This window comes from Tenrec ecaudatus, chromosome 16 (genome assembly GCF_050624435.1).
Source record: "Tenrec ecaudatus isolate mTenEca1 chromosome 16, mTenEca1.hap1, whole genome shotgun sequence".
NCBI classification, from domain to species: domain Eukaryota; kingdom Metazoa; phylum Chordata; class Mammalia; order Afrosoricida; family Tenrecidae; genus Tenrec; species Tenrec ecaudatus.
In genome coordinates, this window is record NC_134545.1 from 49,028,408 (window position 1) to 49,056,405 (window position 27,998).

At 52.2% G+C, this 27,998-nt stretch overlaps 1 protein-coding gene across 3 annotated transcripts in view; it reads right to left on the reverse strand.

Annotated features, from left to right (window-relative positions):
* The window catches only part of CDH23 (cadherin related 23), a 410,239-nt gene that overhangs the window by 104,378 nt on the left and 277,863 nt on the right, over positions 1-27,998 (reverse strand). For all 3 annotated transcript variants that reach the window (XM_075533399.1, XM_075533398.1, XM_075533397.1), the window contains 6 exons: positions 26,957-27,064; positions 11,491-11,680; positions 10,994-11,139; positions 4,190-4,409; positions 2,348-2,500; positions 101-214 (listed from right to left, as the gene is read on the reverse strand). In XM_075533399.1, coding sequence (XP_075389514.1) covers positions 101-214; positions 2,348-2,500; positions 4,190-4,409; positions 10,994-11,139; positions 11,491-11,680; positions 26,957-27,064 — 931 coding nt within the window. The remainder of the gene's footprint in view (positions 1-100; positions 215-2,347; positions 2,501-4,189; positions 4,410-10,993; positions 11,140-11,490; positions 11,681-26,956; positions 27,065-27,998) is intronic.

The following is a 27,998-nucleotide window of genomic DNA, read 5'->3' on the forward strand; positions in this document are numbered from 1 at the left end:
GCCCTGGCCAGCTGGCAGGGGGCAGTGTTCTGCCTTAGGCTCCAGGGCCCCAGACAGCCTGGTGGCGGGAGCTGGGTGGGGTGGGGCGGCGGAAGCATACCTATAGCCTCTAGGATAAGTGTGTACGCGGCTGTGGTCTCTCGGTCCAGGCTCACCACTGTCCTCACAACAGCATCCCGGTAGCCAACACTGAACTTCCCGTCCACGTTGCCCCCTGCAGGCCAGAGAGAAGGGAGTTTCAGGGGCCACCCAACTCTGCTCTGGGCTCCACTGCCCACCACACTGCCTGGCCCCAGAGCTCTGTAAAGGTGCTGGCCCCTGGGGTCTGAGGTCAGGCCTGAACTGCTAACAGAGTCATTTATTAGGATATTATTTATTAGGATATTATTAGTCATTATTATTAGGATCCTAGCAAGCTATGCGGTTTGTACTGTCACCATGTCCACTTCACCCTCCCAAGTCACTGCCCTCTGAGCTGCTCCCGATGCCAAGAAAACCTGTGGCCTCTGTAGGACTGGGTAGAACTGCCACTGTGGCTTTCTGAGTCTGTCAGTCTTTACAGGAGTAGAAAGTCTCCTCTTTCTCCCACAGAGCAGCCGGTGGGTTTGTGCTGCTGATCTTGTGGTTAGCAGTCTAGCCCATAACCCACCACACAACCAGGGAAAGCAAGCCGTGGAAGGTGGCACACAGGTTGGAGGGCCGGGTGCACCCCAGGGACATTGAAAGGAAAGGCTGCAGACCTATTTCTGAGAACTCAGCCCGGGGAAGGCCAGAGGTCCGAGGCCCTGCTCAGTCACCGGCCTGTGCTGCAGAACTGCATGGACAATTCACCTGGGTTTTCATCGGTGACTAAGGATTTGAGGGCCAGCTGAATACCATCTCTGGTGCCGGGGAGGGAGAGGGGCTGAAGACTACGGCTCTCTGGACTGTTGAGGGCTCAGGGTCCAGAGGGTCAGGTGGGCAGAAGATAGTGCTTTGGAGTTTTCCTGAGCAGCAGGGCAGGCGAGACGTGTGTGTGGTGAGCTTGGCTCTGGCTGAGCACTGTTCCCTGTAGGATCTACTCTCTGAGAACCCCAAGGCTGGGAGGGTCCTGAGCAGGTCTGCAGGAGCCCACCACTGCCAGGAAGTCATGCAGGTGAGTATTATCGTGTCCTTCACTGGGAAAGATGCCCAAACCACCAGTGTCTGCGCAAAGCCCGTACCTCAGACAGACTCTGTGTAGGGTTTCCCCAGAGCCTCATACTTCTCCCTTGGAGTGGCGGGTGGGTTTGAACCACTGACCTTTCCATTAGTAGCCCAACACCTAATCCACAGAGGCCCCAGGGCCCCCTCCCAGTGCCTGAATCAGTTTCCAGAGGTGGGTGGAAGAGGAGGCAGGGCAGATCACACTGAAGGCTGGACCATGAGGCTCCTTGTCATGCATGTAATCTTTGCTGGAGCCTGAGCCTTGAGCACTAGGGAGGGCCAAGGTGGCCTGAGGGGGCTGTGCCCATCTGGCAGGGAGGCAGGGAGGGAAGACCCTGGAATGGAGGTGCTGAAGGCAGGCTGCTGACGGGCTGTGAGCCTGGCATTCTTTGTGCCCCCCGGCCACTGTGGGGAGACGCCTAGTGTGTGCACTGCATGTATGTAAGCAGTTGCAGCTTACTTGTAGAGAGGAGGGAACCGGTCACATGACCAAGGAGGGCTGGGCAATGTGGATAAACCCCGCCCACTCCACGTGTCCCTGGACCTCTGGGTCTGACAGGGCTGAAAACTGGGATGGGCACAGGAGCAACCAGCGTGTCATCATCTCCTACCCTGCTTCTCATCTAGGCAGACATCACTAATCGATCAGGGCTCGCTCCCCCCTCCCCATTCAGACAGCGCTAGTCACGATCTTTCTCTGAGTGGCAGTTACTCAGCGCTTTTCAGTGAAACAGTTTCTTTCTGGAGTGGTTTTGTGAGGCCCAAACCACCTGCCTCAGAGCAGAAGGGAAGCCTCCTCCATCAGTCAGAGGCTCCCTGAGGAGGAAGGGGCCTGGATCCCCAGCCCTGAGGGGCTCTGAGTTGGGTGGGTGATGTGAGCAATGGGGCTGACGTGGGCCTCACTCTTTCCCAGGAGCCTCTGGATCCTGCTCCCTCGGAAGTTTACCTGGGCAAGCCTGCCCCACCACCTGCAGGTCCAGGGCCCACAGGGCAGCTTTGTGGCCAGGCCCCAGGGAGCCCGCTGCCACGTGCCAGGGGAAAGCCAAGAGCAAGCGCTCAGGCGGCACCGCCGGGCAGAGAGCAGCCTCAGTGGGCTGCACCCTAGCCTGGTCCCGCATCTGGAAGGGGAGCTGGGGTGGGGCTGAGCAGGGCGAGGGCAGACCTGTGATGAAGTAGCTGAGCTCCGCGTTGAGGCCCACGTCGTTGTCCGTGCAGTTCAGCCAGACCACGCGGAAGTCCCGGGGCACGTCCTCAGACACGGAGACGTTGTACACCGCCGGGAAGAAGGTGGGCGTCTCGTCGTTCACGTCCAGCACTGTGGGCACAGAGGGTGCTCGTGGAGCCAGGGCCGGCGTATGTTCTGGATGACCCACCTCCCAAAGTCAAGTAGGAATGTAGACCCCAAGGGAGCCACAGCCTCCAAGGGGGCACTGGGTCAGTACCTCCTAGTCACAAGCAGAAGTCCCTTGTGCCTTCTGGGGCCAGGCTAGAGCTGGCCAGAGCTCTACATCCCTCCCCTCTGCCCTGCTTCCTGATGGCTTGCTGCTGCCCATGCTGCCAAGGGAGATGGACAATCCCAGAGCCTGTCCCCGAATGGGCCTCACAAGGACAATGACAGTGACATTGACCACTTAGGACAAAGCAGCTACCGCTCAGGGGCATGTGCAGTTCTCACGTTGTGAACCCTAAACCAAACCCACTGGCATTGCATGGATTCCGATGCAGAGGCTCCCGACTGCCAGTCTTTCTAGGTGCAGATGCCTCACCTTTGCGGACCTTGTGTGGCTTTCAGCATGACAGACATCGGACAGAGGGTATGGGAGCTCAGAGCAATAGAGTGACTTGGCCGAAGCAGCGGAGGAGCAGGGCGTGGACCTGGGGAGACCTAGCCCTGGTCAAGATGGAGTCCCAGGAGGGGTCTGCGGGCCAGGCTCCCCCACCCCATGACCTGGTAGCAAAGTGCCGTCTCCTTTGGCAACTCCATGATACTCATGTGTCGCCAGGAGAGGGGATGAGGCCATTCGGTGAGGCGGCTGTGTGGAGGCCTTGGGACAAAGTACCCTGTGGATGTCCTGGTCCTTCCTCCTTGGTGAAGAGGGGGGCTCTCAGCTGGTCTCAGACCAACAGGAGAGGAAACACGGGTTTCTCTGGTCCTCACCTTCGTGGGTCTCTACTCTGAGGGACAAGGAAGCTGTGTCTGTGCGTAGGTGACTCCCACCCTCCGGTTTGGGGTGGGGCTGACCCTGGGACCAGGCCGCAGCCTCCCTGGCGGAAGAGTTTTTTCTATTCTTCAGCATCAGCTCCACCAGTGTGCCAGGGCAGTCTCAAGGGTTAAAAACACTCCGTGGGGTGGCGAGAAAGGCTGCCCCTTACCTGCCCTCGACTAGAGGGGGGAGGTCTGAGGGAGACCCGAGGGGGTGAGCTGCCCCAGGGTGTCTGTGGACCCCACCTGCTTCTTCCCGGGGAGAAGCTCCTCCACCCACCACCCTGTCATCACATAGCTCCCATGCGATGGCTTCTTCACAGCTCAAGATGGTAACTGCTGGTCAGTGAAAACACAGCACTTCCCAGTCCCCCCGCCAGCTCACCCCTGCTCAGGCCCCCTCTGCAGTCACTGGGGCCCAAACTCAGCTCCCAAGGAGGCCAGCAGGGGGAAGAGACCTTGGAGGGGTGGCCTCGGCCACTGCCCCTGGTCTCTGAGGTAGAGGGGATAGTGTGGGGGGAGGGTGGAAAAGGTACTGCTGGACTTTGGATCTGGTGGACCCAGGGACACCTCTGCTCTGCTGAATGGTCGCAGGCAGCTAGAAGGGCAACCTTCTCAGATGGTGGGTAGCGATGGTGGGCATGGCCCCACTTCTTCTGGCTCGGACCATGAATTGTGGGCTACAGTATCAGGCAGTCTTTGCCCTACCTGGCACTTCTGTGTGGATGCTGGGCAGCGGTGGTGGGCACCCTGCAGAGCCACATGCCCAGTGCCCAGCAGAAGACCAGAATGGACACTCACCGTGGATGGTGAGGGTGCTGGTGGAACTCTTGGCGGGTGTGCCCGCGTCACTGGCCACCACCCGCAGCTGGTACCTGGCGATGCGCTCACGGTCCAGCTCAGTGGTGGTGAACACCACACCGCTGCTACTGTTGATGAGGAAGTCCATGCGGGGCATGCCCACCTGCATGCGGTAGGACACCAGCCCATTGAGGCCCTCGTCCAGGTCGATGGCCACCACCTGAGGGGAGGAGGCAGAGAGAGTGAGAGCCGGGGTGGGCTTCAGGATGCCTAATTGAGGGGTTCCTCCTTTGTTTGGCTCACCTTGGGGCCTCAGACGGAGCCACGGCCCACTGAGTGGCTCCCACATGTTCCCAGGAGGCATGGCCAGCTGAGCCACAGGGTCTCCACTGATGGGACAGGTACACTGAGGGGGATGGAGATGGGGGCCCCAGGGAAGGACTATTATGCACAAGAGCCTGGTCTGTACCTGCCTTTCCGCCTTCCAAACCCTGCTCTCACTGCCAGGAAGTCCTCCCGGATTTACTCCATCTGGTTCTGGTCCTCCTGAATGTCCAGGGCCCCAGTAGCCTTTCCTCACCCCAAAGCCCTTGCCATACTGCGGGCTTGGAGCAATGGCTACAGCTTCTAGAGCCCCTGCCCATGACACTCATCTGCACAGAACACTCAATGATCAGCCACCAACAGTCAAAATAAGATGGTACCCAAGATTATTATTATTTTTAAATGACTGGACAAAAGCACATGGAAAAATGCTCATGATCACTAGCCACTCGGGAGATGCCAATGACAATGAAATTGAGATACCACCTTACACTTGACAATGACAGCCAGTACCAGCACACCTACAGCCAGGGGAAGTCAGACAATAACCAGCGCTGGAGGCTGGCACCTTCACACCTGCTGCTGAGATACGTGCAGTCACCGTGGAGCGAGACGGGGCCCCTCAGACCAAGGAACAGAATTCCACACAAGCCGGTGTGGACCCGAAAGATGGAAGAGTCCCAGCACGGACAGGCGTACACACACCCATGTGCCCATTAGCAAGAAGAGAGAAATGATCTAGATGCCCACCAGTGAGAGACTGGACCGGGAACCCCCATGCACGCACAGTGACGCACCCTTTCTCTGCATCCCTAAGAAACCGTGAGCGACCCACGGAGCACCTGAGGGAGCAGAGGACATGGTGCCCAGTGAATCAGCCCATCACCGAAGGACACGTGGCATGGGAGCCCGCTGTGACAGGGGGAGGGAAAAAAGCAAGATAAAGACTTTCCTACAAGGGAAGAGGCTTTGGGGATTGTAGGGAGGAGAGCCAGGGAGGGCAGACAAGCAGTGGGCGGGCCTGGTGATGGAGCTGACTACCTTGGGTGACATGGAAGACAGGTCACAATGAAGGAGTCAGTCAGTGGAGGGTGACTTACTGAGGGGTTTGATTAGTCGTTTGATCTGAAATATGATCTTCACTTAACAATTAAAAGTTGATATTAAAAATATCACTTGAAGATATCAATATTATTATTTTAAAAGTCATTTGGGGCCCTGCGTGGTGAGCCTGACCCAGAAGCCCTCACTGTTCTCATTTTCACTTCCGGTCCTGATCAGAAATGGCCCCACTCCGGATGCTGGTTCACTGACAGTTTTACGAAAGAGGATTTAAGACATCGAGGGAAAGGTGAAATATGAAACCAAAATCAAGAATGCTGGATTACAAAGACTCTCGGAATTGGAAGATGGCATCAAGGCCACGAGGTCAAGTTCACCAACAAGCTGTCGGGAGGGTGCCGAATCAGCGTGCATGCTCTCCAGGATGGGGACTCGTGCTTCCCCTTCACTGTCACACCGTCACTAGTCTGTCAGTTTGTCATAGTGGGGTGGCTACGATGATGGACACTATGCCACCGGTATTTCAAAGGCCAGCAGGGTCACCCCAAGTGAACAGGTTTCAGCGGAGCTTCTAGATCAAGAACAGACTACAAAGAAGGACTGACTGCCCACTTCAGAAGAAGTAGCTACTGCTAACCTCATGCATGGCTTCAAAATCTTGTCAGGCACTGACGGTCTAATGAATGGAAGCAGACCATTGTTGGAGACTGTGCTGGAGGTGGAGCTCTCGGGTCAGAAGACCCTTGAAGTGGGACTCAGCGGGAGCTGCGTTCTCAACGAAGAATTGACCTTGGTGATGACCTTGGCGATGACCTTGGTGATGTGAATGAACTAAAGCTGACGGGAGTGACACCTTCAGGGTCTTCGACTGCTGATGGGGCACCACTCAAGGTGAGAAGAACAGCTGCATAGATTTAGTAATCAGAACGTGGAAGGATGAATCTAGGAGAATTGGAAGTCATAAAAAATGAAATGCAACGCAAAAAAGATGGATATAATTTTGAAAATCAAATGCTTTACTAAGCTGGGAAGGACACAGTCAAGTTGAATGGTGTTGCATTTGTCGGAAAAGAAGAGAACATACCAGTGTCTATTTACAACGCAGTCAATGATAGGATTATATCTACCCTTCAAGGAAATGGAATCAATGTAATTTAATAGTTATATTGAGCTACAGCTTAACCAAAAAAGCTAGTGATGAAGAAATTGAAGAATTGGGCAATATCTGAACTTGATCAAACATGGAATCTGGATGCATTGGTAATTATTGGAGATTTAAATGAAAATGTTGGAAACAAAGAGGAAGGAACAGAAGTTGGAAAATATGGTCTTGCTGATAGGAATGAAGTGGGAGATCACATGACAGAATTTTGCAAGACCAGCAAGTTGTTCATAGCAACAACACCAATGGCAAATATCACAGTGACTTATCCACATAGAACACACAGACGTTGCCTCTATGTGGGAAGAGATGATGGATATGCTTCATATTGGCAGCTAAAACCAGGCCAGGGGCTAACTGTGTAACAAACCATCAATTGCTCATATTTAAGTTCAGGTTGAAGCTGCAGATAATTAAAACAATTTCACAAGAGCCAAAATAAGACCTTTGAATCTATACCAACTGAATTTTGAGAACATTTCAAGAACTGACTTGCTGCACTGAACACTAATGAGCTGTAGGAGGACATCATGAATATTATTCATGAAGAAAACCAAAGGTCATTAAAAAGAGAGAAAAAAATTAAAAATGGATGTCAGAAGAGACGCTGAAACTTGCTCTTAATTGCAGAGTAGCAAAGCAAATGGAAGAAATGGTGAAGTCAAAGAGCTGAAGAGGAAACGTCAGAGGCAGCTTGAGAAGACAGAGTAAATTATTACACTGGAATGTGCAAAGGCGGAGGGCTAGAAAACAAAAAGGAAGAACCCGAACAGAGTATCTGAAGCCGGAAGAACTCGAAGACAAAATCCAAGCCTTGGGTTGCAACAGTGAAAGATTCTGCGGGCAAAATGTAGACCGATACAGGACGCACTCATAAAGATGGAGCAAATACAGCGGCATGGCACCAAAAAGAACCACGTGACACCCTGCCATTTCAAGAAGCAGCACGTGAGCAAGAACCGGTGGTACTGCAGGGAGGAGCTCAAGAGGCACTGACTGCATCAGTCACAAGCAAGGCTCCAGGAATCACTGGGATGCCAATGTGATGCTTCACCAAGCTGATGAACTCCTGAAAGCACTTACTCTTCTGTGCCAGCCCCCTGACCACGTGACTGGAAGAGATCCCTATTTGTACCCATTCAAAGAAAGGTGACCCGACAGAATGCCCAAGCCAGAGAAAAATATCATTCATATCACACGAGAGTAAAATGTTGTTGAAGATCATCCAACAATGGTTGCAGCAGTACATTGACAGGGAGCTGCCAGGGGTTCAGGCCGGATTCAGAAGAGGACGTGGAATAAGGGGATATCATCGCTGACGTCACATGGGTCCTGGCTCAAAGCAGAGACTACCAGGAAGATGTTTACTTGTGCTTTATTGATTATGCCAAGTTGGGTGCATCATAGAAAATTATGGGTAACCTTAAGAAGAGTGGGGATTCTAGAAGTATACATGGATGACGATGAGGCAGTGGTGGGGACATAACAAGAGAATTCCGCATGCTTTCAAACATTTTTTAAAAGGGTGATATGTATCAGGGTTGTACCTGTTCACCATATTTATTCAAGATACATGCAGTTCAGGTCAGCAGAGAAACTGGATTGTATGAAGAAGCATGAGGCATCAGGATTAGAGGGCGGTTTAGTAAGAGGCTGTGACATGCAGATGACACACCTCGCTCGCTGAAACTGAGGCGGACTTGAAGCACTTGCTGATGTGGACGACAACTCAGTGTAAAGACCAGAGCCGTCCCAAGTGGACCAATAGACAAATGACATCATGATAAAAGGAGAGAAGATTGAAGTGCTCACGGACAGTCCTCAAGCGGCCACAAGAAGGGCTGTTGGGTAAATGTGCTGCATGAGACCTTTTTAGAGTGTTGACAAGCAAGGATGTGACTGAGGACCAACGTGTGCCTCTCTCAAGCCATGGGGTTTGCAGTCGCCTCATACGCATGCTGAAGTTGGACATTGAATAAGGAAGGACGAAAGAGGAATTGGTGCATTTGAAGATCCAAAGTACTGTGGATTATCAAAACAACAAGCAAGTCTGTTTTGAAAGACAGCGTGGCCAGAATGCTCCTTAGTGGCCAGGAGGGAGAGATTTTGTCTCACTTACTTTGGACATGTTGTTGGGAGAGACCAGTCCCTGGAGAAGGGCACCAGGCTTTGGGAAAAGTGGAGGGGCAGTGAAAAAGAGGAAGGTCCTTGGAGATGGATTGGCCCATGGCTACGACAGTGAGATCAGACACAGGAGCAACTGTGAGGATGGCGAAGGCGGAGGGCTGGGTGGTGTCTTTCTGTCCCAGAGGGTTGTTGTGACTCGGAATTGGTCCACTGGCATCTAACTGCCCCCACCCCCCATGGAGAAAGTTATTCTGCATCAGCAACCTTGACTGCAGGAGGCCCTAGGTGGGAGCAGAGGAAAGACACTGCTCTGGTCAGAGGCAGTCTCCAAGCCAAACACTCCTAGCTTCTTCACCGTCTTCTGGTGACCAGCATCGGTTCCTCTGAGGACACGGACATGGTGGTGGGTGCATCCCTGTCCCTGCTCTCTTGGCCTCCCTTCGAGAGCCAGGGCTGGGCTGTAGACGCACTATCCTGACCTCCCAGCTCCAGATTGAGACGGTTTCCCAGGGGTCCGCCTGTTCTCCCCAGGATCACAGCTCCCCTGCCAGGAGTCTGGAGGAACGCTCCCTGGAGATGCAGAGGGCTCCCCGGGACCAGACAAAGAGCACTGCTAAACGGGGTGGTGCCATGGCGACGCTGGTCAGTTGGTGGTAGTTTGAAACCAGCAGCTCCATGGAGGATAGATGGGGCTCTTGACTCCTGTGAAGAGTCAGGCTCGGACACACATAGGGACAGTTCTACGCTGCCCTGTAGGGTGACGCGTCAGAATCAATTTGACGGCAGTGTGTGCCTTTTCTGCTTTTGAAGGGCGTGTGTGTTACCGATGAAGAGACTGAGATGGGGCATGCCAAGGTACCCACTCTGGCATCTTACAAACAGTCAAGACCTCGTTTGGGAACAGGTTAATCCTTGCTTTCTGATATAAGAAATCTCCCTTTCTTGCTGGCATAAGAAACCCTCGCGACAGGCATGCGAAAAGCATAAAACCAAACCCAAACCCAGTGCCATCCAGGTAATTCTGACTCACAGTCCCCCTCTACAGGGCGCCTGGATTGTAAATCTTTATGGGAGCAGAGAGCCACATGTTTCTCACTCAGAGTGGTTGGTGGATTTGAACTGCTAACCTCGGAGTTCGCAGCCCAAACCCCCAACCCACAGAACTATAAGGGCTCATTACAACAAGCGCAGTGACTGTGTATTCCCTGACCACATTCCCACAACAGCAGGTAGTGTTACTATACCCATTTCACAGACGGGAACCGTGCGGGGCAGAGACGTTGAATGCTGGGCTCCAGGTCTCCCGGCTGGGAGGAGGTGGAGTTGTGGACCAGATACCAAAGCCTATGCACAAACCATGAAGCTTCCCAGCCTTTCTATGAGGGTCAACCTCCTGGACCCAGTACCCCAGGGGTTCCCTGAATGGAAGGGGGATGAACCAGAAGCTGGGTTCAAGATGGAACGCAGCCTCTGCTGGCCACAGGACCTGAGTCAAATGGAGAGAGTCCCACCTATGGGGCTCTCTGTGACGGGTGGGTACTTGGGCTACACTCAAATGGACTTTCTTCCTGTTACAGAACTCTCTGGGGGCTTGAGGGCAGAGGGTCTGGGACCCGATCCCCATAACATGTCCGGAGATGCTCTCCAGCTGGTCTTCCATCATCGGCTTGCCTCCCTCTCTGTTTCTTTCTGCCTTGAACCAACACAAGCCAGTTGCTGTCACGTGTCTTAGGCTCATGGCAGCCCACGCCGCAGAGGAGCCGGTGCTTCCAGGGGTGGGGGATTCCCTGCACCATCTCTGGGTGGATCCAGACGGCCATACTCTCAGCAGCCAGGCACGGAACCATCCGCACCACCAGGAGTTCCCTATTTCTGCTCTGACTTTCCTCAAATCCCTGCGGTGCCCCCCCCTCTCTAAATCCACTTTCCCTTCAACCCCCAGCCGCGGCCTTCCTTCCTCCCGATGCCTTCCCAGACGATGGCACCCATTCCTCATCTCTCACAGGACTGACTGCCCAGGCCGGCAGGCCCCTTTTACAGGGACCCTTGCTGCCACCCACCCGTTGGTTGGCAGGAGTGAGGCGAGGGGAGCTGAGGGCAGGATCGGGAGCCAGGAAAGCGACACTCACCTGGTAGACGGAGACCCCCGCAGGGGTGCCCTCCAGCACCTCGGCCACGAATGGCAGATTCTGAAACGTGGGGTCATTGTCATTGAGGTCCAGGAGGTTCACAAACACCGTGGCACTGCTGGTGGCTCTGAGAGGGGGCCTGCCACCTGCGGGTGGGGTGGGTGGGAGTGAGGCCAGAGGGTTCAAGAGGAAGAGGGGTGGGGAGAGGAAAGAGGGTGGGAGGGAGGCAGATTCAGAGACCACCCCTATCCCATGTTCCCATCTGGGTAGCCCCTCCAGGAAGCAGCCAAGTCTTCAAATCCCTCCCAGATCCCCATATACCCCCAGTGTGCTTTGGGGGGAGGGGGGTTCATAACTGGGAAGTGTGTGTTCTACCACTCCTGAGTAGGTCCCAAGACCCCAGGGACAAATGGAAAGCATTTGAGGAGATCCCCAGGCCCCTGAGTATTGGGGCTCCAGCCCAAGGTGCGGGGGCGGGCGGGAGCGAGGGCACGTACAGTCGGTGACGGAGATGACAATCTTGCGCATCAGCTCTGCTTCGACGGGGTCGGGGTTCTCCCGGTCCAGCATGACGTGGGTGGTGCGGATCTTGCCCGTGGTGCTGTTGAGGCTGTAGAACTTGTTGGGTGGTTGGATGCTGTATACCAGGGTGCCATTCTCGCCTAGGTCTGGGTCCACAGCCACCACCTGCCAAGGGGAGAGCAGGGGGCAGACCACTTTCATTGAGGTCGAGAGGTGGGTCTCAGGTCACATGGGGGTGGTGGGTGCCCCTGGGGGAGCCTGGCCCCGGCCGGGAAAGTCTCTCTGTGTCCACGGTTTCCTGCTCGGGGTTACCTGAGCTCATACCCCTGGCACCTGGGTTTCCCATCTCCCTTCCTACCCTCTGAACTTTATCCTGTGCCTTTGATCTCGTAGGAATGGTAGCCTCCATGGGCTCACCTTATAGGCCTGCCTATTGTTGGGTTAAAAGTGAGCTACTGGGCAAATTCTAGGCGTTAAGGTGCATAGGGGCCAGTCTGGTGGGGATGGAGCACATGGATTTACTTCTGGTTCTTAATTTTATTTCACGGGCCAATGTGTCCGTGACTGTACGTGCCAGTGCCGGGCTGGTTTGCCTTTTGCGGCTGTGTCATGCGCTTTGAGATTAGGAAGCATAAGCCTTCCAGCTTTGTTCTTTCGTAGCAGTGATTTTCCTACCTGGGGTCTCTTTCCTTTCTCATGTAAAGTTGGTGATTCCTTTTCCTAATACTTTTGAGAAAGATGATGGAATTTGGATCCGGATTACACTATCTCTGTAGACCATGTTGGATAGTATTGACATTTCCACAACATTAAGTCTTCTATTCAAGAGCATGGTGTATTTTTCCATCTCTGTAGCTCTCTTGTAGTAGTGTATCATCATTTTCTTTGTAAAGATCTTCTGTCTCTTTGGTTAGATTTATTCTACGTAGCTTTGGGGTGGCTATTGTAAATGGTATTGTTTTCCAAATTTCCTTTGTGAAGTTCTCTTTCTTGGTGTACATGACTCTGATTTTTGTATATTGAGCTTGTATCCTGTCATGTTGCTCAATCATTTTATTAGCTCCAGCCTTTTTTTCTGGAGTCTCTGAGATCGTCTTCTTTTATTTTCCTATCTGGCCTTAATGCTCCGATTGGGACTGCTAATACAATGTAAAATAGGAATAGAGACAAAGGGTATTGTATTTGAAAGTATTTCTCCATTAAGTGAAGGATGACCATTGGTTTAATGTATTTGCCCTTAGTTATGTTGAGGAATTTCCTGTGTATTCCTACTGATCCAGTGGTTTTTTTATCAGGAATGGGTGTTGGATTTTGCCAAATGCTGCCAAATGCCTTTTCGGTATTGACTGATAAGATCATGTATCTCTTTCCTTTGTTTTATTTATGTGGTACATTATGTTGTTTTTGAACATCAAATTACCCCTGCAAACCCAATATGGTCATGATGGATTATTTTTTTGGATCTGTTGTTGGATAGTATTGGCTAGAACTTTCGCATTTATATTCATTGCAGGAAGAATATAGGTCTAATGGAAAAGAACTGAAAACCCAGAAATAAAAGCATCAGCATACACACAGCTGATCTTTGATAAGGGCCCCAAATATATCAAATGGGAAGCCGATGCCCTCTTTAACAAGTGGTGCAGGAAAAAATGGATATCCACATGCAGAAAAATGAAGTAAGACCCTTATCTCACTCCATGCACAAGAATAAACTCAAGGTGGATCACAGACCTTGAAGTTAAACCCCAAACTATTAGGGCCATCAATGAGGGAATTGGGACCAACTTGAGAACTTTGGCACTGGGAATACACAGGCTATCAGAAATAGGGAAGGACACAAACACAGAGGAGGCACAAATTGACAAATGGGATATACTGAAGATAAAACACTTGTGTACATCTAAAGAATTCACCAAGAGAGTAATAAGAGAGTCCACAGACTGGGAAAACATCTTTAGCAATGACACATCAGACAAAGGCCTTATTACTAAAATCTACAATACTCTGCTAGCTTCCAAAAAGAAAAAAACCAATAGCCCACTTGAAAGGTGGGCAAAGGACTTGAACAGAAATTTTACAGGGACAGAAATCCGAATGGCCAACAAACATATGAGGAAATGTTCCCGATCTTTAGCCATAAGAGAAATGCAAATTAAAACAACAATGAGGTACCACCTGACACCCTCAAAGGTAGCCCAATTCAAAAAATCAGAAAGCAACAAGTGTTGGAGGGGCTGTGGGGAGCCAGGAACTCTCATCCACTGCTGGTGGGCCTGTAAGTATGTACAGCCACTATGGAAATCGATCTGGCGATACCTAAAACAGATGGAAATAGAGTTACCATATGACCCAGCAATCCCCCTACTGGGCATATACCCAGAAGAGGCAAGAAACAAACCAAGACCATACATCTGTGCTCCAATGTTCATTGCGGCACAGTTCACAATTGCAAGGAGTTGGAAGCAACCCAAATTTCATCAACTGATGATTGGATTAAAAAACTGTGGTATATACATACAATGGAGTACTACCCATCACTAAAAAGCAGTGATGAACGTATGAGGCACATAGCGGCATGGGAAGAGCTGGAGTAAATCATGCTAAGCGAGGTAAGTCAGGCACAAAAGGACAAGAACAACATGAGCCCGCTGAGGTAAGTATTTAAAAAAATTTTTTTAATGCAAAAGTGGCATAGGGAAAAAAGCTACTGTATACAAACATTTCTGGGGTGAAGACTGTGTAGTATGGCAGAGACCAGACCAAAACCAGGGATGCACATGGTAGACAATGGTGGAGGAGGGGGGGAAAGGAAAACAAAAGGATGAATACAAGGAAGAAAAGGGTAGTGGGGTCATGGGGCATTAATCCACCCAAGGGGAGGGTATTGTTTATATCTCCACAGGGAAAGTGGGACCAGACTTCAACCCAGTGCCGCAAGGTGTGAATGAAATATCCCGGCGTGGAGTAGGGAACCAGTGGAGAGGTCTGGGAGGCTGGCCCCAGCACCAAAAATTAAGTGGATTCCTGCCCCTCCCCCCAAAAGAATTTGTTTCAAAGGATGACATTGATTCTGCAGCTCTGGGCGATGGACATATCTGATCAGAGCACACGGGAGCAGATGAAGGGGCAGGAGGAGACAGTGGAACACAGCCTGGCCCACCAGGCCATGAGGATGATGTTCCTGAGTAGAGCAGCCAGTCCACAGAGAGAACAACATGGCTGGCCCCACTATGAGACATGATGCCCCTCAGTGACTAAGGGCGATACAGGGGACAGCACCGGAGACACAGTGTGGGAATTGCACCTGACCTGATCCCACCACGCCGAGGCAAAGCACTGGGGGAGTGCAGCGGAACAGCAAGGGAATGGAGTGGCAAGGTCCCCAGGGAATGCTGAAAGTGGACTTTGGGGCCAGGGCGTGGTGCCCCAACAGACTGGACTGGAAAATGCTCCTAAGGGCCAGCAAACGATCCTTGAATGAACTACAAGCCTTTCTTTTGTGAAGTGTTTTGTTTTGTGCTTTGTCAGTGGTTTGTTTTTGTTGTTTTGTTGTCTGGTTGTATACTGTTGCTTTGTTTTCCACTGTCTTGTTTTCGTGCATGTTAGTGTCTCCACAGGTCTGTCTGAATAGGACAGGCTGGATGAACTATCTGGAGGAAAAACAATGGGACAGACAGTTCCGGGGGGAACAGACAGCTCCGGGTGGGGGAGGGGGAGGAGGGTAAGGAAGTGGTGTTAATAAACACAGGGACAAGGGAACAACATGGGACCCAAAATGGTAGTGAGGGGGGAGTGGCAGGCCTGATGGGGAACGATCAAGGGTAAGGTTGCATAGAGAAGAGGTATAGCTGTAGCCCAGGTTGAGACGGAGCATGGTAGTAGGGCAGGAGGAAAGTCAAGGGAGAGGGAGGAAGGAGCTGGGAGTCAAGGGGCATTTATGGAGGTCTAGACAGACACGTACATGCAAACATATATATGAGGATGGGGAAATAGATCTAAGAGTCTACATTTATAGGTTTAATATTAAGGTGGCCGAAGGACCTTGGGCCTCTACTCAAGCACTCCCTCAATGCATGAATACTTTCATTTATTAAATTGGTACTCTATGATGCCCACTCTCCCGACACAACTGCTGAAGCCAAAGTGGGTGAACAAGTAAATGTGGTGAAGAAAGCTGATGGTGCCCGGCTATCAAAAGAGATAGTGACTGGGGTCTTAAAGGCTTGAAGATAAACAAGCGGCCATCTAGCTCAGAAGCAAGAGGAGATGGGTCAGCCAGGGTGTGAGGTAGTACCGATGAAGAACACAGATTTCCCCCAGATCCTGGATGCTTCCTCCCCCCAACTACCATGATCCGAATTCTACCTTGCAGGGCTGGATAGGACAGAGGCTGTACACTGGTACATATGAGGGCTGGAGGCACAGGGAATCCAGGGTGGATGATACCTTCAGGACCAAGGGTGTGAGGGGCGATGCTGAGAGAGTGTAGGGTGAGTGGGTTGGAAAGGGGGAACTGATTACAAGGATCCACATGTGACCTCCTCCCTTGGAGAGGGACAGCAGAGAAGGGGGGGGGGGAGGGAGACTCCGGATAGGGCAAGATATGACAAAATAACTATGTATAAATTACCAAGGGCACATGAGGGAGAGGGGAGAGGAGAGGGAGGGAAAAAAAAAAGAGGACCTGATGCAAAGGGCTTAAGTGGAGAGCAAATGCTTTGAGAATGATTGGGGCAGGGAATGTACGGATGTGCTTTATACAATTGATGTATGTATATGTATGGATTGTGATAAGAGTTGTATGAGCCCCTAATAAAACATTTTAAAAAAAAAGAATATTGGTCTACACATTTTCTTTCTTAGAAGTGTCTTTGCCTGATGTTGGTACCAGGGTTTTGTTTGCTTCATAGAATGAATCTGGACGTGCCCCCCCCTCCCTTGTCTCTATGTGGAGCTGGTGGAGTGAATTGCTGCCGGCTCATTCGAATGGTGTTTGGTAGAATCTGTCAGTCAAGCTGGCCAGGCTGGGACTTTCTTCTTGCGGTGAATTTTCTTGTGATGGAGCTGCTTATATTTTTCTAACTCAGATTTGTTAGTTTGGGTAGGTAATGTGCTCTTAGATATTTGCCTGTTTTTCCTCCCTAAATTTGTTGTGGTATGGCTCAGTTATTGTTCTTTTTAGTTTAGTTGCTTCTGTGTGGCACCACTTATTTCAATTATTTAAAAGAAAGCCTCACACATTTATTCATCAAGATCTTAATGTGCTGGCATAAAAACAGAGGAAGGAGACAGAAGTTCTCTAACATAGGTTCAATGGATCCGGTTGTGATAAAAATGCCAACTTGCGACGGTAGCATGGGAGTGAACTTGAGATGGCAGGATGCTCGTGACCCTCGGTGAATTGAATCCCATGTGTAACTCCTTAACGGCCCGGCTGGACTCTCCCTCAGTGTCTCCTCTGCGAGCTGCCCACCTGACTTCATTGCCAATTTTCATACAGATTCCTTGGGAATTGGATGATTCTGCGTTTACGTCTTGGTCGGGAGTCTCTTGAGAAGACAAGGCGAGGTGACAGGCAGCCACGCTCCCGTGACAGGGCAGAGGGGTGGGAAGGATCTCCTTATTCCTTATTCATGTGGTGGCACCTTCTCTTTCTTATCTTTTGTTCAAATTTCCAGTCGTTGGTCAGTTTGACGAATCCTCTCAAAGTACCAGCTCTTCAATTTCTAATCTTGTTGATGCCTTCGGCTCCATCTATTCTGTCCACATCGTGTCTGTTTTCTTTATTCTGGTGACTATGTTGTTGCTGTCAGGGGCCCTTGAGTTGGTTCCGACCCATAGTGACCCCATGCACCACAGAACAAAACACTGCCTGGTCCTGCGCCGTCCTCACGGTTGCTCTATGCCTGCGCCCATTGCGGCAGCCAGTGTCCATCCATGTCCTTGAGCGCCTTCCTCTCTTCCGCTGCCCCCACTTTACCCAGCATGCTGGCCTTCCCCAGGGTGACTACAGGGCTTCCACGCCCTTCCTGTTCTTTCTCTGGTTGTTGGAGATGTTGGGTTAAGGCATTGATCTTGATTTTTCTTTCTCAATGTGTGTTTTTACGGCTAAATGGTTCTTTGAATGCTGCTTCTGCTGCATCTCAAGGACTTCGGTATGTTGTATTTTTATTCATGTCTGATTCAAGGAATTTAACACTTTCTCCTATTACCGGGCAGTTTTTAAGCAGGCTGTTATTCAGTTCTCACGTGTTGGATTTCCCCACTTGATCTTTCTGCTACCGATAGCTACCTTTATAGCACTGTGGTCTGAGAAGATGCTTTGCAGAATTCTGATGTCTTCAAAATGACATGTTTGAGGCATGCTTTGTGGCCTCACAGGGACCCTGGAAGAGAATGCTATGGTGTTGTTAGGTGGCTATTCCGTATACGTTTATGGTCTAGATGGCTGATCGCACTGCGCAGATCTTCTGCACCTCCACTGAGTTTCTTTCTAGCAGTTCTGTGCCCCTCAAAGTGGTGTATTACAGTCTCTTACTACGATTATTGAGTCGTCCATTGATCCTTCCAGTTCTGCTAAGGTTTGACTCATGTTCTTTAGGCTTCATTAGCTAAGTGGATATTTACTAATTTATGTCCTGTTTTATTGACTCTTTAATCATCATAGACGGTCCTTCCGTCCTTGTCTCTTTTCCTGGTCTTGGTCTCCGAGTCCATTTTATGAGAAACCAGTACTGCCGCTCCTGCTATTCTTTGATTGATGTGAGCTTGATATAGACATATATGCCTATATATTCCCATCTCTGGGCTTTTAACTTTGTGCCTAAGGCATGTCTCTTGTGAACAGCCCATCGATAGGCCATGTTTTCATATCCATTCTGCTGCTCCATGTCTCTTGATCGGCACATTTAATTCATTTATGGTCAGTGTCATTATCAGCGGGCGTGAATTTGCCGTTATCAATTTGCTCTGTGTGTGTGTTTGAAGGTTTTGTTATTCCATGTATTTTTCTGTGCCGAGTTAATTTTGCTTATGGACTTTCTTATCACGTCTTTTGTTTCTTTGTTTGCTTTTTGCTGTTGTAGCAGTGTTTATTGACGCTTTAAGATTTTCTTCTTTTTAAAAGGTTTGGTGAGGCGTACTCCTGTTCTTTTTAACTACCCTGTGATTTGTTGTTGTTTTTCTAAGTTTCAAGCACTCTGTTGTCTCTTGGTTGCATTTTAACTTCCCTTTCAGCTGGAAATTCTGTAACGACACCATTTCTCCCATTTACTTGGTAGTTGGTATCCTGTACAAACCGTCACATCTGGGGCCCTATTTTCATTCTTGTAGGTTGACTTTGCTTTTGCTACTTCTGTATTGGGGCTGATTTCTGGGTGATGGCGTCGTGGTCTCACTCTGGGGTCCTTGTCGCTCAGCGTTGGTTCTCTGTCGGCAGAGTTCCTTTCAGGATTTCTTGTAAGGTTGACTTGGTTCTTACAAGTTGCCTAAATTTCTGTTCACGTGAAACTCCCAATTTCACTTTTGCCCCCATTGTAGTTGACAGATAGGTATTGGTGGATATGTAATTCTTGGTTGGCAATTTTAAAAAATTCAGTGTTTCATATATGTTACCACATTACTTTCTTGCTTGTAAAGTTTCTGCTGAGAAAAAAGAACGCTGTTATTTATATAGGTTCTCCTTTGCAGGTAACGTGGTCTTCAGGTACTTCCAGATTCTTCCTTTAATTTGGGAAGTTTGATCGTGACATGTCTTGGTGATTTTCTTTCCATGATCAATCATTTGGGGTTCACTGAGCTTTTTGAAGGCATATTTTCATCCAACGTTTTCCTTGGTGTTTATTTGTGCTCACACACATGCACCTGTGTGTGTTTGTTCCTGCTCTGGAGTTCTAAGACTAGGTGACACATTCCTCTTGATGGTGTCCCATATAAATCTCATGCTTTTCTGTTTAAAAAAATGTCCCTGATTGTTTCTCTAAGAGACTAAGAAATCTGTCCTCAATGTAGTGAGTTCCACTGGTTCAATTCCGCTCCTTTGCCCCTTCAAAGCATCAGTCTTCTGGATGTCTATTTGCTTTCTGTTGTATGGTTTCTAGTTTCCCCTCTGTATTGTCAGTTTGTTCTTGTATTGTTTTGCTGAACTTTTCTCGAGTTTGGTCTGTGCTTTCCTTAAGTTTGTCTATGGTTTTCTGGGCATTGTTTGCATATCCTTTGATCTCCTTTTCAGTCTGTTGACGGGGTCTAAGAAGAATTCTTTTGAATTCCTTACCAGGTAGTTCCACTGGTAGTTCATGTTTGAGCCATCTTATTCTGGTTTGGGTGTATGTGCGATTAAAAAGTTTGCAGAAAACTCCCATGACCGTTTAGTCCTATTTTTTCTCATGAGCCTTATGGAGCCCCATCAGACATCCAGGTATCAGAGGCAGTAGTTTGGCAGCATTGGGGCATCCCCCCTCCGTCTCTAGGTTAAGTTGATAGCAGGTGGGAGTGTGGGCACAAGTCTCACTGGTCTTGTAGAGAAACTGAGGGAGGTCTGAATGGCATGGAGTGCCTTCTGTCATCGGTCCAGTAGTCTGGTATAGGTGGCATGTGCCCAGTGGATGGGCTCTCGGGCATGGTGGTATAGTATGGTAGGCTCACTGGTTCCTGGCAAAAGTGAGAAGGCAAATAAGAAGGAGGGGAGGGAAGAACTATGAAGAAATGACAAAGAAAAAATAAGTGGCACAGTCCAGGCAGGAGGGGAGGAGGGCTCCCACTGGTTGTTGGGCAAGTGGGGTTAGACCTCTCTTCTGCTGAGCACCACGCATGGGGGTATTGGTGTGGTCCTGAACAAAAGGAGCTCGTTCCTGTTGGAATTTCAACATTGCTTGTAATAGTTCCATACGGTGGTGCTGTGCCAGGCCAACTGGCCATTCATGGCTGCGCATAGCTCCTTAAGTGATGCTTCTATTCCGTCTCTTCTCACCAGTATTTGAACGACTTCCTCCTTATCCTTTCCTTTGAAGCTCTGGGTTTCAGGGTCGTCTCTCAGGTTTGTTTCTCTTGGTTTCTTGAGTCTTTGTTGTAGAAGATCTGAGGGGGCATAGCTGCCTAATCCGCCACCTTGGACCAGCCTCCACAGCTGGGATGCCATCCCGGTCTCTGGTCCTTTGAGATTCCATGCTAGTGACCACCAGGCACCACTAGCATGTCTCTGTGCCCTTCCTTGCCAGGTGTGCCAGAGTTTTAGGGAGGGCCCCCAGAAGGACCATGACCAGGGCGTCCAAATCTTTGGTTGAGCTTTTTAGAAGTGCTATTTTTTAAATTTAAATCATTTTATAGGGGGGGGGGTGTTGTCATACAACTCTTATTGCAATCCATATATAGATCCATTGCACCAAGCACATTTGTACATTTGTTGGCCCATCATTTTCAAAACATTTGCTTTCCACTTTGGCTCTTGGAATCAGCTCCTCAGTTTTCTCTCCTCCCTCCTCACTGCCCCCTCCCTCATGAACCTTGGTAAGTTATAAATTATTATTATTAGCATATCTTACACTGCCCGATGTTAGAAGTGCTATTTTATTGCAGTGAAATGTACCGAATATATGAGCGGACTTCACAAAGTCCATGGGATAATCCCATTATCTTTTATTTCTATTTTTCATAAACTTTTTTAAGCCCCTCAGAGGAGCCCTGCTGGGGTCGTAGCTACGCACTGGGCTGCGATCTGCAAGGTCAGCTGTTTGAAACCGCCAGCCACTCAGCAGGAGAAAGATGGGGACTCCTTAGGTTTGTGACCCCTCGGGGCTCAGAAACCCATGGGGGCAGTTCAACTCTGCCTTCTGGGGTCATGAGCTGGCCTGGATGATGGCTGTGCATGGGTACAGAATTTTTGGTTGTGCCCATCTTTAAGCACACATCTCAGGGACATTCATTGCACGCACACTGTTGGGTAACCACACAGACACACACCGAGGAACCTGCTGCTGTTGAACGGATTCCAACTCATAGCCACCCGACAGTCCAGGGTGGAGCTGTGCCCCATGGGATCTTCTGCGGCTGTGATCCTGCTGACGGAGAGTGCCTGGCCTCTCTTCTGTCGGACGCTGGGGGCGTTGAGCCAGGTGGCAGCTGAGCTCAGATGTTCATGCTCCCCAGGGCCCTGTGGAGCCACCCCCACTGTCTAGTTCCTCAACTCGGTCACCTCCTCAGACAGAAACTCTGTACCCATTCAGCAAGAACCCCGTGTCCTCGTCCCCCAGCCTCTGGTAACCTCTAATCTACTTTCCATCTCTAGGATTTTGCCAGTTCCGGATAGTTTGTATAAGTGGATTCACACCATATGTGTCTGTCTGTACCTGGCGTGTGTCACCGAGCACACTGGTGTTTAGCATGCATCGGGACTCATCATGATTGAATCATGTCCCCATGTGCATGCCCCAGATCTTGCTCATCCATTTGTCTCTGGATGGACGCTTAGGGTATTTCCCTCTCTGGCTACTATAACCGGTGCTAAGATGAATATTGGAGCACACATGTCTGCTTGATTCCCTGCTTCAAGTTCTTTGATCTACCTACTCGCCTACCTACCTACCTACTCACCTACCTACCTACCTACTCACCTAACTACCTACCTACCTACCTACCTACCTACCTACCTACCTACCTACCTACCTACCTACCTACCTATCTACTCACCTACCTACCTACCTACTCACCTACCTACCTACCTACTCACCTACCTACCTACCTACCTACCTACCTACCTACCTACCTACTCACCTACCTACCTACTCACCTACTTACCTACCCACCTACTCACCTACCTACTCACCTACCTACCTACCTACTCACCTACCTACCTACTCACCTACCTACCTACCTACCTACCTACTCACCTACCTACCTACCTACCTACTCACCTACCTACTTACCTACCTAGCTACCTACCTACCTACCTACTCACCTACCTACCTACCTACTCACCTACCTACTCACCTACCTACCTACTCACCTACCTACCTACCTACTCACCTACCTACCTACCTACCTACCTACCTACTTACCTATCTACCTATCAAGGATAAGGGACCAGAGCTGGACCCCCAGTTCCTGAGGTCGATGGCCACATCAAGTCCTTTGGGAGTGGACTTGCTGGGTCCTGGTTGAGGACCTACCACGTTGTTTCCACGGAGGCCACACGTCTGACACTCATAGGAGCTGTACACGAGGGCCCCGCTTTCTCAACAGCCTCAGTGCCCCCGGCTATTCTTCAGTGGGACTTTCAGCCCTGGGCTTTGGAAACTGGGTTCCTTGTGCTCAAAACGACCTCTTCCTTCCTTTGGAGCTTTTGATGGTACATTGATTTGCAAAAGAAGATCAAGCTTCTGTGACAACAAGGATGTCCAGGCTCCAGGAGGGAACTCAGGGCTGTGCCCTGGTTTGAAAAGTAGGTGGGTCCCAGGGAGTTGGGGCAGGTACAGGGCAGGGTAGGCTAAAGGAGGGAGGTGGGTGAACCTCTTTGGGAAGAGAAAGTGTCTCGGGTCTGGGGGCCCAGAAACCCTGGCCCCTCTAGCTTTCCAGCCCCCTTCCTGGTTCACCACTCATCAGCTCCCACCCAGGATGGGATCGTGCTCGGTGCTGTCCCAGATACTGCGAAGCCACCAGGCGAACAGAAGGCAAAGGCTCTGGGAACTTCTCATTCTCACTAAGGGCTCCTGTGCCTGCCGCTTTGCTCTCACCACCTCCCTGCCCGCCTGTCCTGGGGTGGGGGTGGGCGCAGGGGAAGAGCACAGCTCCTAGAGGAGAGGGTCAGACTCAAGGTCACAGAGCACCACCCTGGGGGCCCCTTCAGCAGTCCCCGTGCCTGCACCCTGTGCCGCTGTGGCATCAGGGGTGGACAAGATCAATGGGAGGGGTGACCGCAGTCCCCGGGGTTGTGCCAGGACAGTATCATTCTTAACTCCAGGACACTCAGCGCTGTCAGCTCCTTCATCTTACTTGGCGTGGGGCCGTTTGTGCTTTGGCAGCAGACTCTGTCCCTCTCTGGCTTCCTCCCCAGCTGGAGGTGTCTCTGGGGCCACCAGACCAGAACAGATCGATGGGCTGCTCTGGCCAAGGACTCCCATCTGCCCATGGGCCCCAGAGTGGTCAAGGAGAGGCTGATGCAGGCGGAAACCCCGAGCCCTCCAGCCGCTCTGGCTTCAGGGGGCGGGGGAGGAGGGAGGCAGCCTTTCCTCCTCACCCCTGTACCCTGTCCAGCCCACCCCATACCAGGAACCCTTGCTGTGCTACAGACTGTTGCCTCAGTTTCCCTGACTTCCACAAAGAGGGCCCACTCCCTCCTGTTTGGAAGAGCAGGGTCGGGGTTCTGAAGAGCCAGGGCATATTCCAGCACAGCATTCTGTGGAGGACCAGGAGACCTACCCTCTTCGGATTTCAAGGGCACCTCTTCCTGCAGTTAGAGGGGAGATCCGGCCCCTGTTTTTCTGGCTGGGGAGCTGGGGGACAGAGCAGTTAGATGCCCTATCCAAGGCCAGCACTCTGCTCTCTGTGCCTTCTCTCTCTACACCCTAGGCCAGAGGGCACCTTGGCTGGGGTGGGGTGGGGGCAGGGCGCAGTGCTGGTCAGGCAGCGTGGGGACACAGGGAGGCCGGTGATTGGCTACTCTCCCTCATTATTTCCCATTGCATTCGCGCCATTTCCCCCCCGGGACCTGGCAGGGAATCCCTCTCCCCCACCCCTTTGCCCTCATTTTTGCTGGAGGGTCCTGAGAGGCTCTAAATCAATGCCCCACGGCCCTGTCCTTGGAGGAGGCTGCTGGAGCTGGGAGGGAAAGGTGGACCCAAAGCTCACTTGCAAACAGAATCTGCCCGACACGCTACACAGGCCTGGGGGTGGGTGTGTTGGGGGTGCGGGTGGGGGTAAATGCCCACGGTCTTGACCCCATAAACGCCCACTGCCACACCCACCCCCTGACTGTCATCGAGTCGATGCCGACTTACTGCGGCCCTGGAGGACAGGGCGGAACGGCCCGCGGGTTTCCAAGACATCACTCTTTGCGAGTGTGGGACGCCTTGGGCGTCCCCTGTGGAGAGGCTGGCTGGTGGTTTTGAACTACTGACCTTCGGTGAGCAGCCCAGCTCCCTTGGTCTTTATGGACATCAGGGCCTTAGATTCCAAGGGGCTGGAACCACCTTCAGGGGCATCCCTGGGACCTCCTGTAGGCACCTCCTGATAAGAAAGACTCAACCCTGACCTGGTGTCGCCAAGGGAGGGGGTGTGTGTGAGATGGGGACAGGAGGGTCAGACATCCCTGCTAAGCAAATCCTTCAACAACACCCATTCACAAATCTTGTGAGCATCTACAGTGTGCCTGGCACGGTGCCAAGTGCTGGGCGCCTCAGTGAGCAAGATGGGCGGTGATGGTGGTGTATGTGGGGGGTGCAGGCTGAGGACAACGATGACCACCAAAATACCAAGCCGAGCCAGCTCTTCACTCATCTGAAACCAGACCCACTGCCAGTGAGGCCGTGCCGACTCACACGGACCCCACAGGACAGGGGTGAACTGCCCTGGGGGCTTCCAAGGGGTTTCTGAGAATGTAACGGGTCCCTGACCTTGCAGTTAGCTGCCTGAGCCTCACAAGGTGACACCAGGGCTCCTGGATGCTATGGCTATCAGTCAATGGCCACCCGCCATGTGTCAGCGGTATATGTAGATTATAATCCTGTCAGGTGGGTACTCTCATTAAGGTGGCGCACAGGGCAGCAGGCTCCTGGCCTGCCGGCTGTGCCTGCTCCGGGCTTAGAAGGACATAAGGGAGGCGATTTGGGGGAGACTGCTGGCACCAGAGAGCCCTGTGCCCAAGGCCAGGTGCAGCCCCAGCCAGCAGGTATACTCCTGCCCCCGAGGCTGACCCTTTCAGGATGGTGCTCTGTGCAAGGCCATCGGGTCACTTTCTTCCAGGGACCGCCTCTTTCCCCGAAATTCAAGCTGAAGGTGAGCGGGGAGCTTGACAGATGTTCAGAATGGGCACCCTGCTTGGCAGCTCTTGGGATCGAGGGTCCACCAGGTGGCAGCAGAGAGCGCTGCTCAGGTCCAGCGCCTTGGAGAGACCCTGGGAATGGCCGGGGCTGTGGTCTCCAACCTGGCTGGGTGGGGACTTAGGAACATCAAAGTCTCTTTTCGTCACCCATTCTGCTCAGATCTCTGCAAGGGGAGTCTGGGACAAGGAATTGCTCAGCGCTTAGACACAAGGATGGGAGGCGGGGCTCTCTCCCTTCTAGGTCAACCAAGTTCCACCTGCATCCCGGAACGTGGGCATTTCTGGGCACGGTGGGTGGGGGGCAGGGATGAGGGTGGGCATTGCAGGACACGGTTGCTTGGGCTCAGGGTGGGCCAGCTTCCTGGAGAGCTCTCTCCCTGCCATCTTCCTCCCACCCCACAGGGATGCTGGGTCTGGGCCACCAGCAGGGGTCCTGCAGAGCAGCAGAGGCGTAAGGGCTGGGCTGAGTGTTCTCCAAGCCCTTTTCTCCTCATAAGACAGACCTGGGGCCCTGGGACACTATTCACTCCAGGGATGTTGGGCAAGTCCCCTCAGCACTGCGCTTCTGCTCTGAGAGCAGGCGGACAAGTGGCAGGCATTTGCAAATAGGCTCCGTGGGCCGCCAGCCTGCATGCGTGACCATGTCAAGGCTGTGGAGGCGGCAGCGCCGTGGACATCTGGGGACAGCTTCACCATTGAGCCCCAAGGGGTCTTTGGGAGGCAGAGGAGGCATTCTCACAGTGGGAGTCCCACTCCCCACGAGGGGGTGCTCAGACCCGGCTTCCTAGCTGCTGCTGGCCACGTGTGCAGGTGGGTCCTTGCCCCAGCGGGCAGTGCAAGCCTCACCCCAGCGTGCAGGCCCCAGCAGATGTGCCCACACAGTGGGCTCCAGGCAAATCCTCCTCCCATGAGTTCCTGCAGTGCACCTCCCCCGCCTCCTCCTCCTGCTGGGCTGGGACCCCCCAGGGCTGCAGGACTGCGGTCAGCTGCAGGAGGAGGAAAGGTGCAGAGACAGACCTGAGGTTTGCTCATTTTGAGGGTGGGACCTGGGCCTTGGCAGGAGAAGAAGGGACCTCTTTTGAGGGGGCCAGAGTCCTGAGGGCAGCCCTGGTCTTAGGGGAAGTGCGGCTGACAAAGGGGACCAGCCTCGCTCTTGGTTCCTGGACTGCCTGAGGGCTCCCGCCACCAGGGTCTGGGGGCAGAGGCTCCCCTCCTCACCCTGTCACAGACTGCTTCCCAGACACTGCTCCAAAAGTTAACCGACAGAAATACAAAACACCATCCAGCCCACCAGGGCACACTGGGGGTGGGGGGTGGGGGGCGGTGCGGGGGGGGTCTCCGGGGGGGGGAACAGGAACCCATCTTGGAAGGGCAGTGTTGGCCGTTCTGCCGCCCCACCAACCTACCGTGGTCACATCAGAGTCCGGAGGGGTCATCTCCACCAGGTTGATGTAGTAGGGAGCGTCCTTCCAGGTGGGGTGGTTGTCATTGATGTCCAGGAGGGTGATGTTCACCTGTGAGGCCACAAGGGGCGCTGTGGGGCACACCTTGCTCCAGGAGTAACATTCAGCTACCTACCGGGCATCAGGAGACTAACCCCAAGGACTTCATCACTTTGGGGGCTCTGGGACAGGGACAAGAGGGAGCCAGTTCCCTCCAGGAGGGGAGGGATGAGGCACTGTCTCATCCGGACACAGGGGAATGGATGGCATGACTCTTGAAACCCTGGCTGCGATCCCAGGATTTCTCCCACCTCATCCCTAGTCTTGGCTGAAGGTGACTGACAGGGTTGGGGGAGCTGGGGTGGGAGAGCCGATACAATCCCAGGAGCTTCCTAGTTTCAGCTACAAGCCAAGCAATTTCCCCGCTCCCTTGCTGCCCAGGTAAATTATTGATAGAGCTCAAATTCCTATTAGCTGGGGCTTCCTGTGACTGAACAGGGCACTGGGGGCTTGCCTGCAAGTCCTCAGCCAATGACACCCGCCCCAGCCCTTCTGGCTGGGCAAGGAGGGGTGGTTCTGTGGGTTGGGGTGAGGGCCTTGGGGAGAGGTCTCCTCAGGGAGAAAGCCCATGGGTAGGGGCTGGGGAAAAGGGCAGAGACAGGTGCTTTCCCTCCAGGGAGACTGCTACAGTCTTTCAGTCCCCATTCTCTTTGGCAGTCAGGAGCTCACCCAGATGACCCAGCTGACTTCCTGTAGCTCCCTATACTCAGAGGCTCCTTGGGGGGGGGGTGTATTTCAGGTGTTGGAGTGGGATGGGGCTTTGGGTCTTTACTGTCCTGGTTCCAGCAAGGGAAGCCCAGACAGCCCATCTTGGCCGGCGGGGGGGAGTGGAGTCGGGGGTGGGGGGCGGTGGGAGGCACTAAGGACTGGTCCCAGGGTTCCCCCTGGCCCAGCTTCCTACTCTGAGTGGCTGTGCTGCCAGGAAGCCCCTCCCAACTCCCTTGGC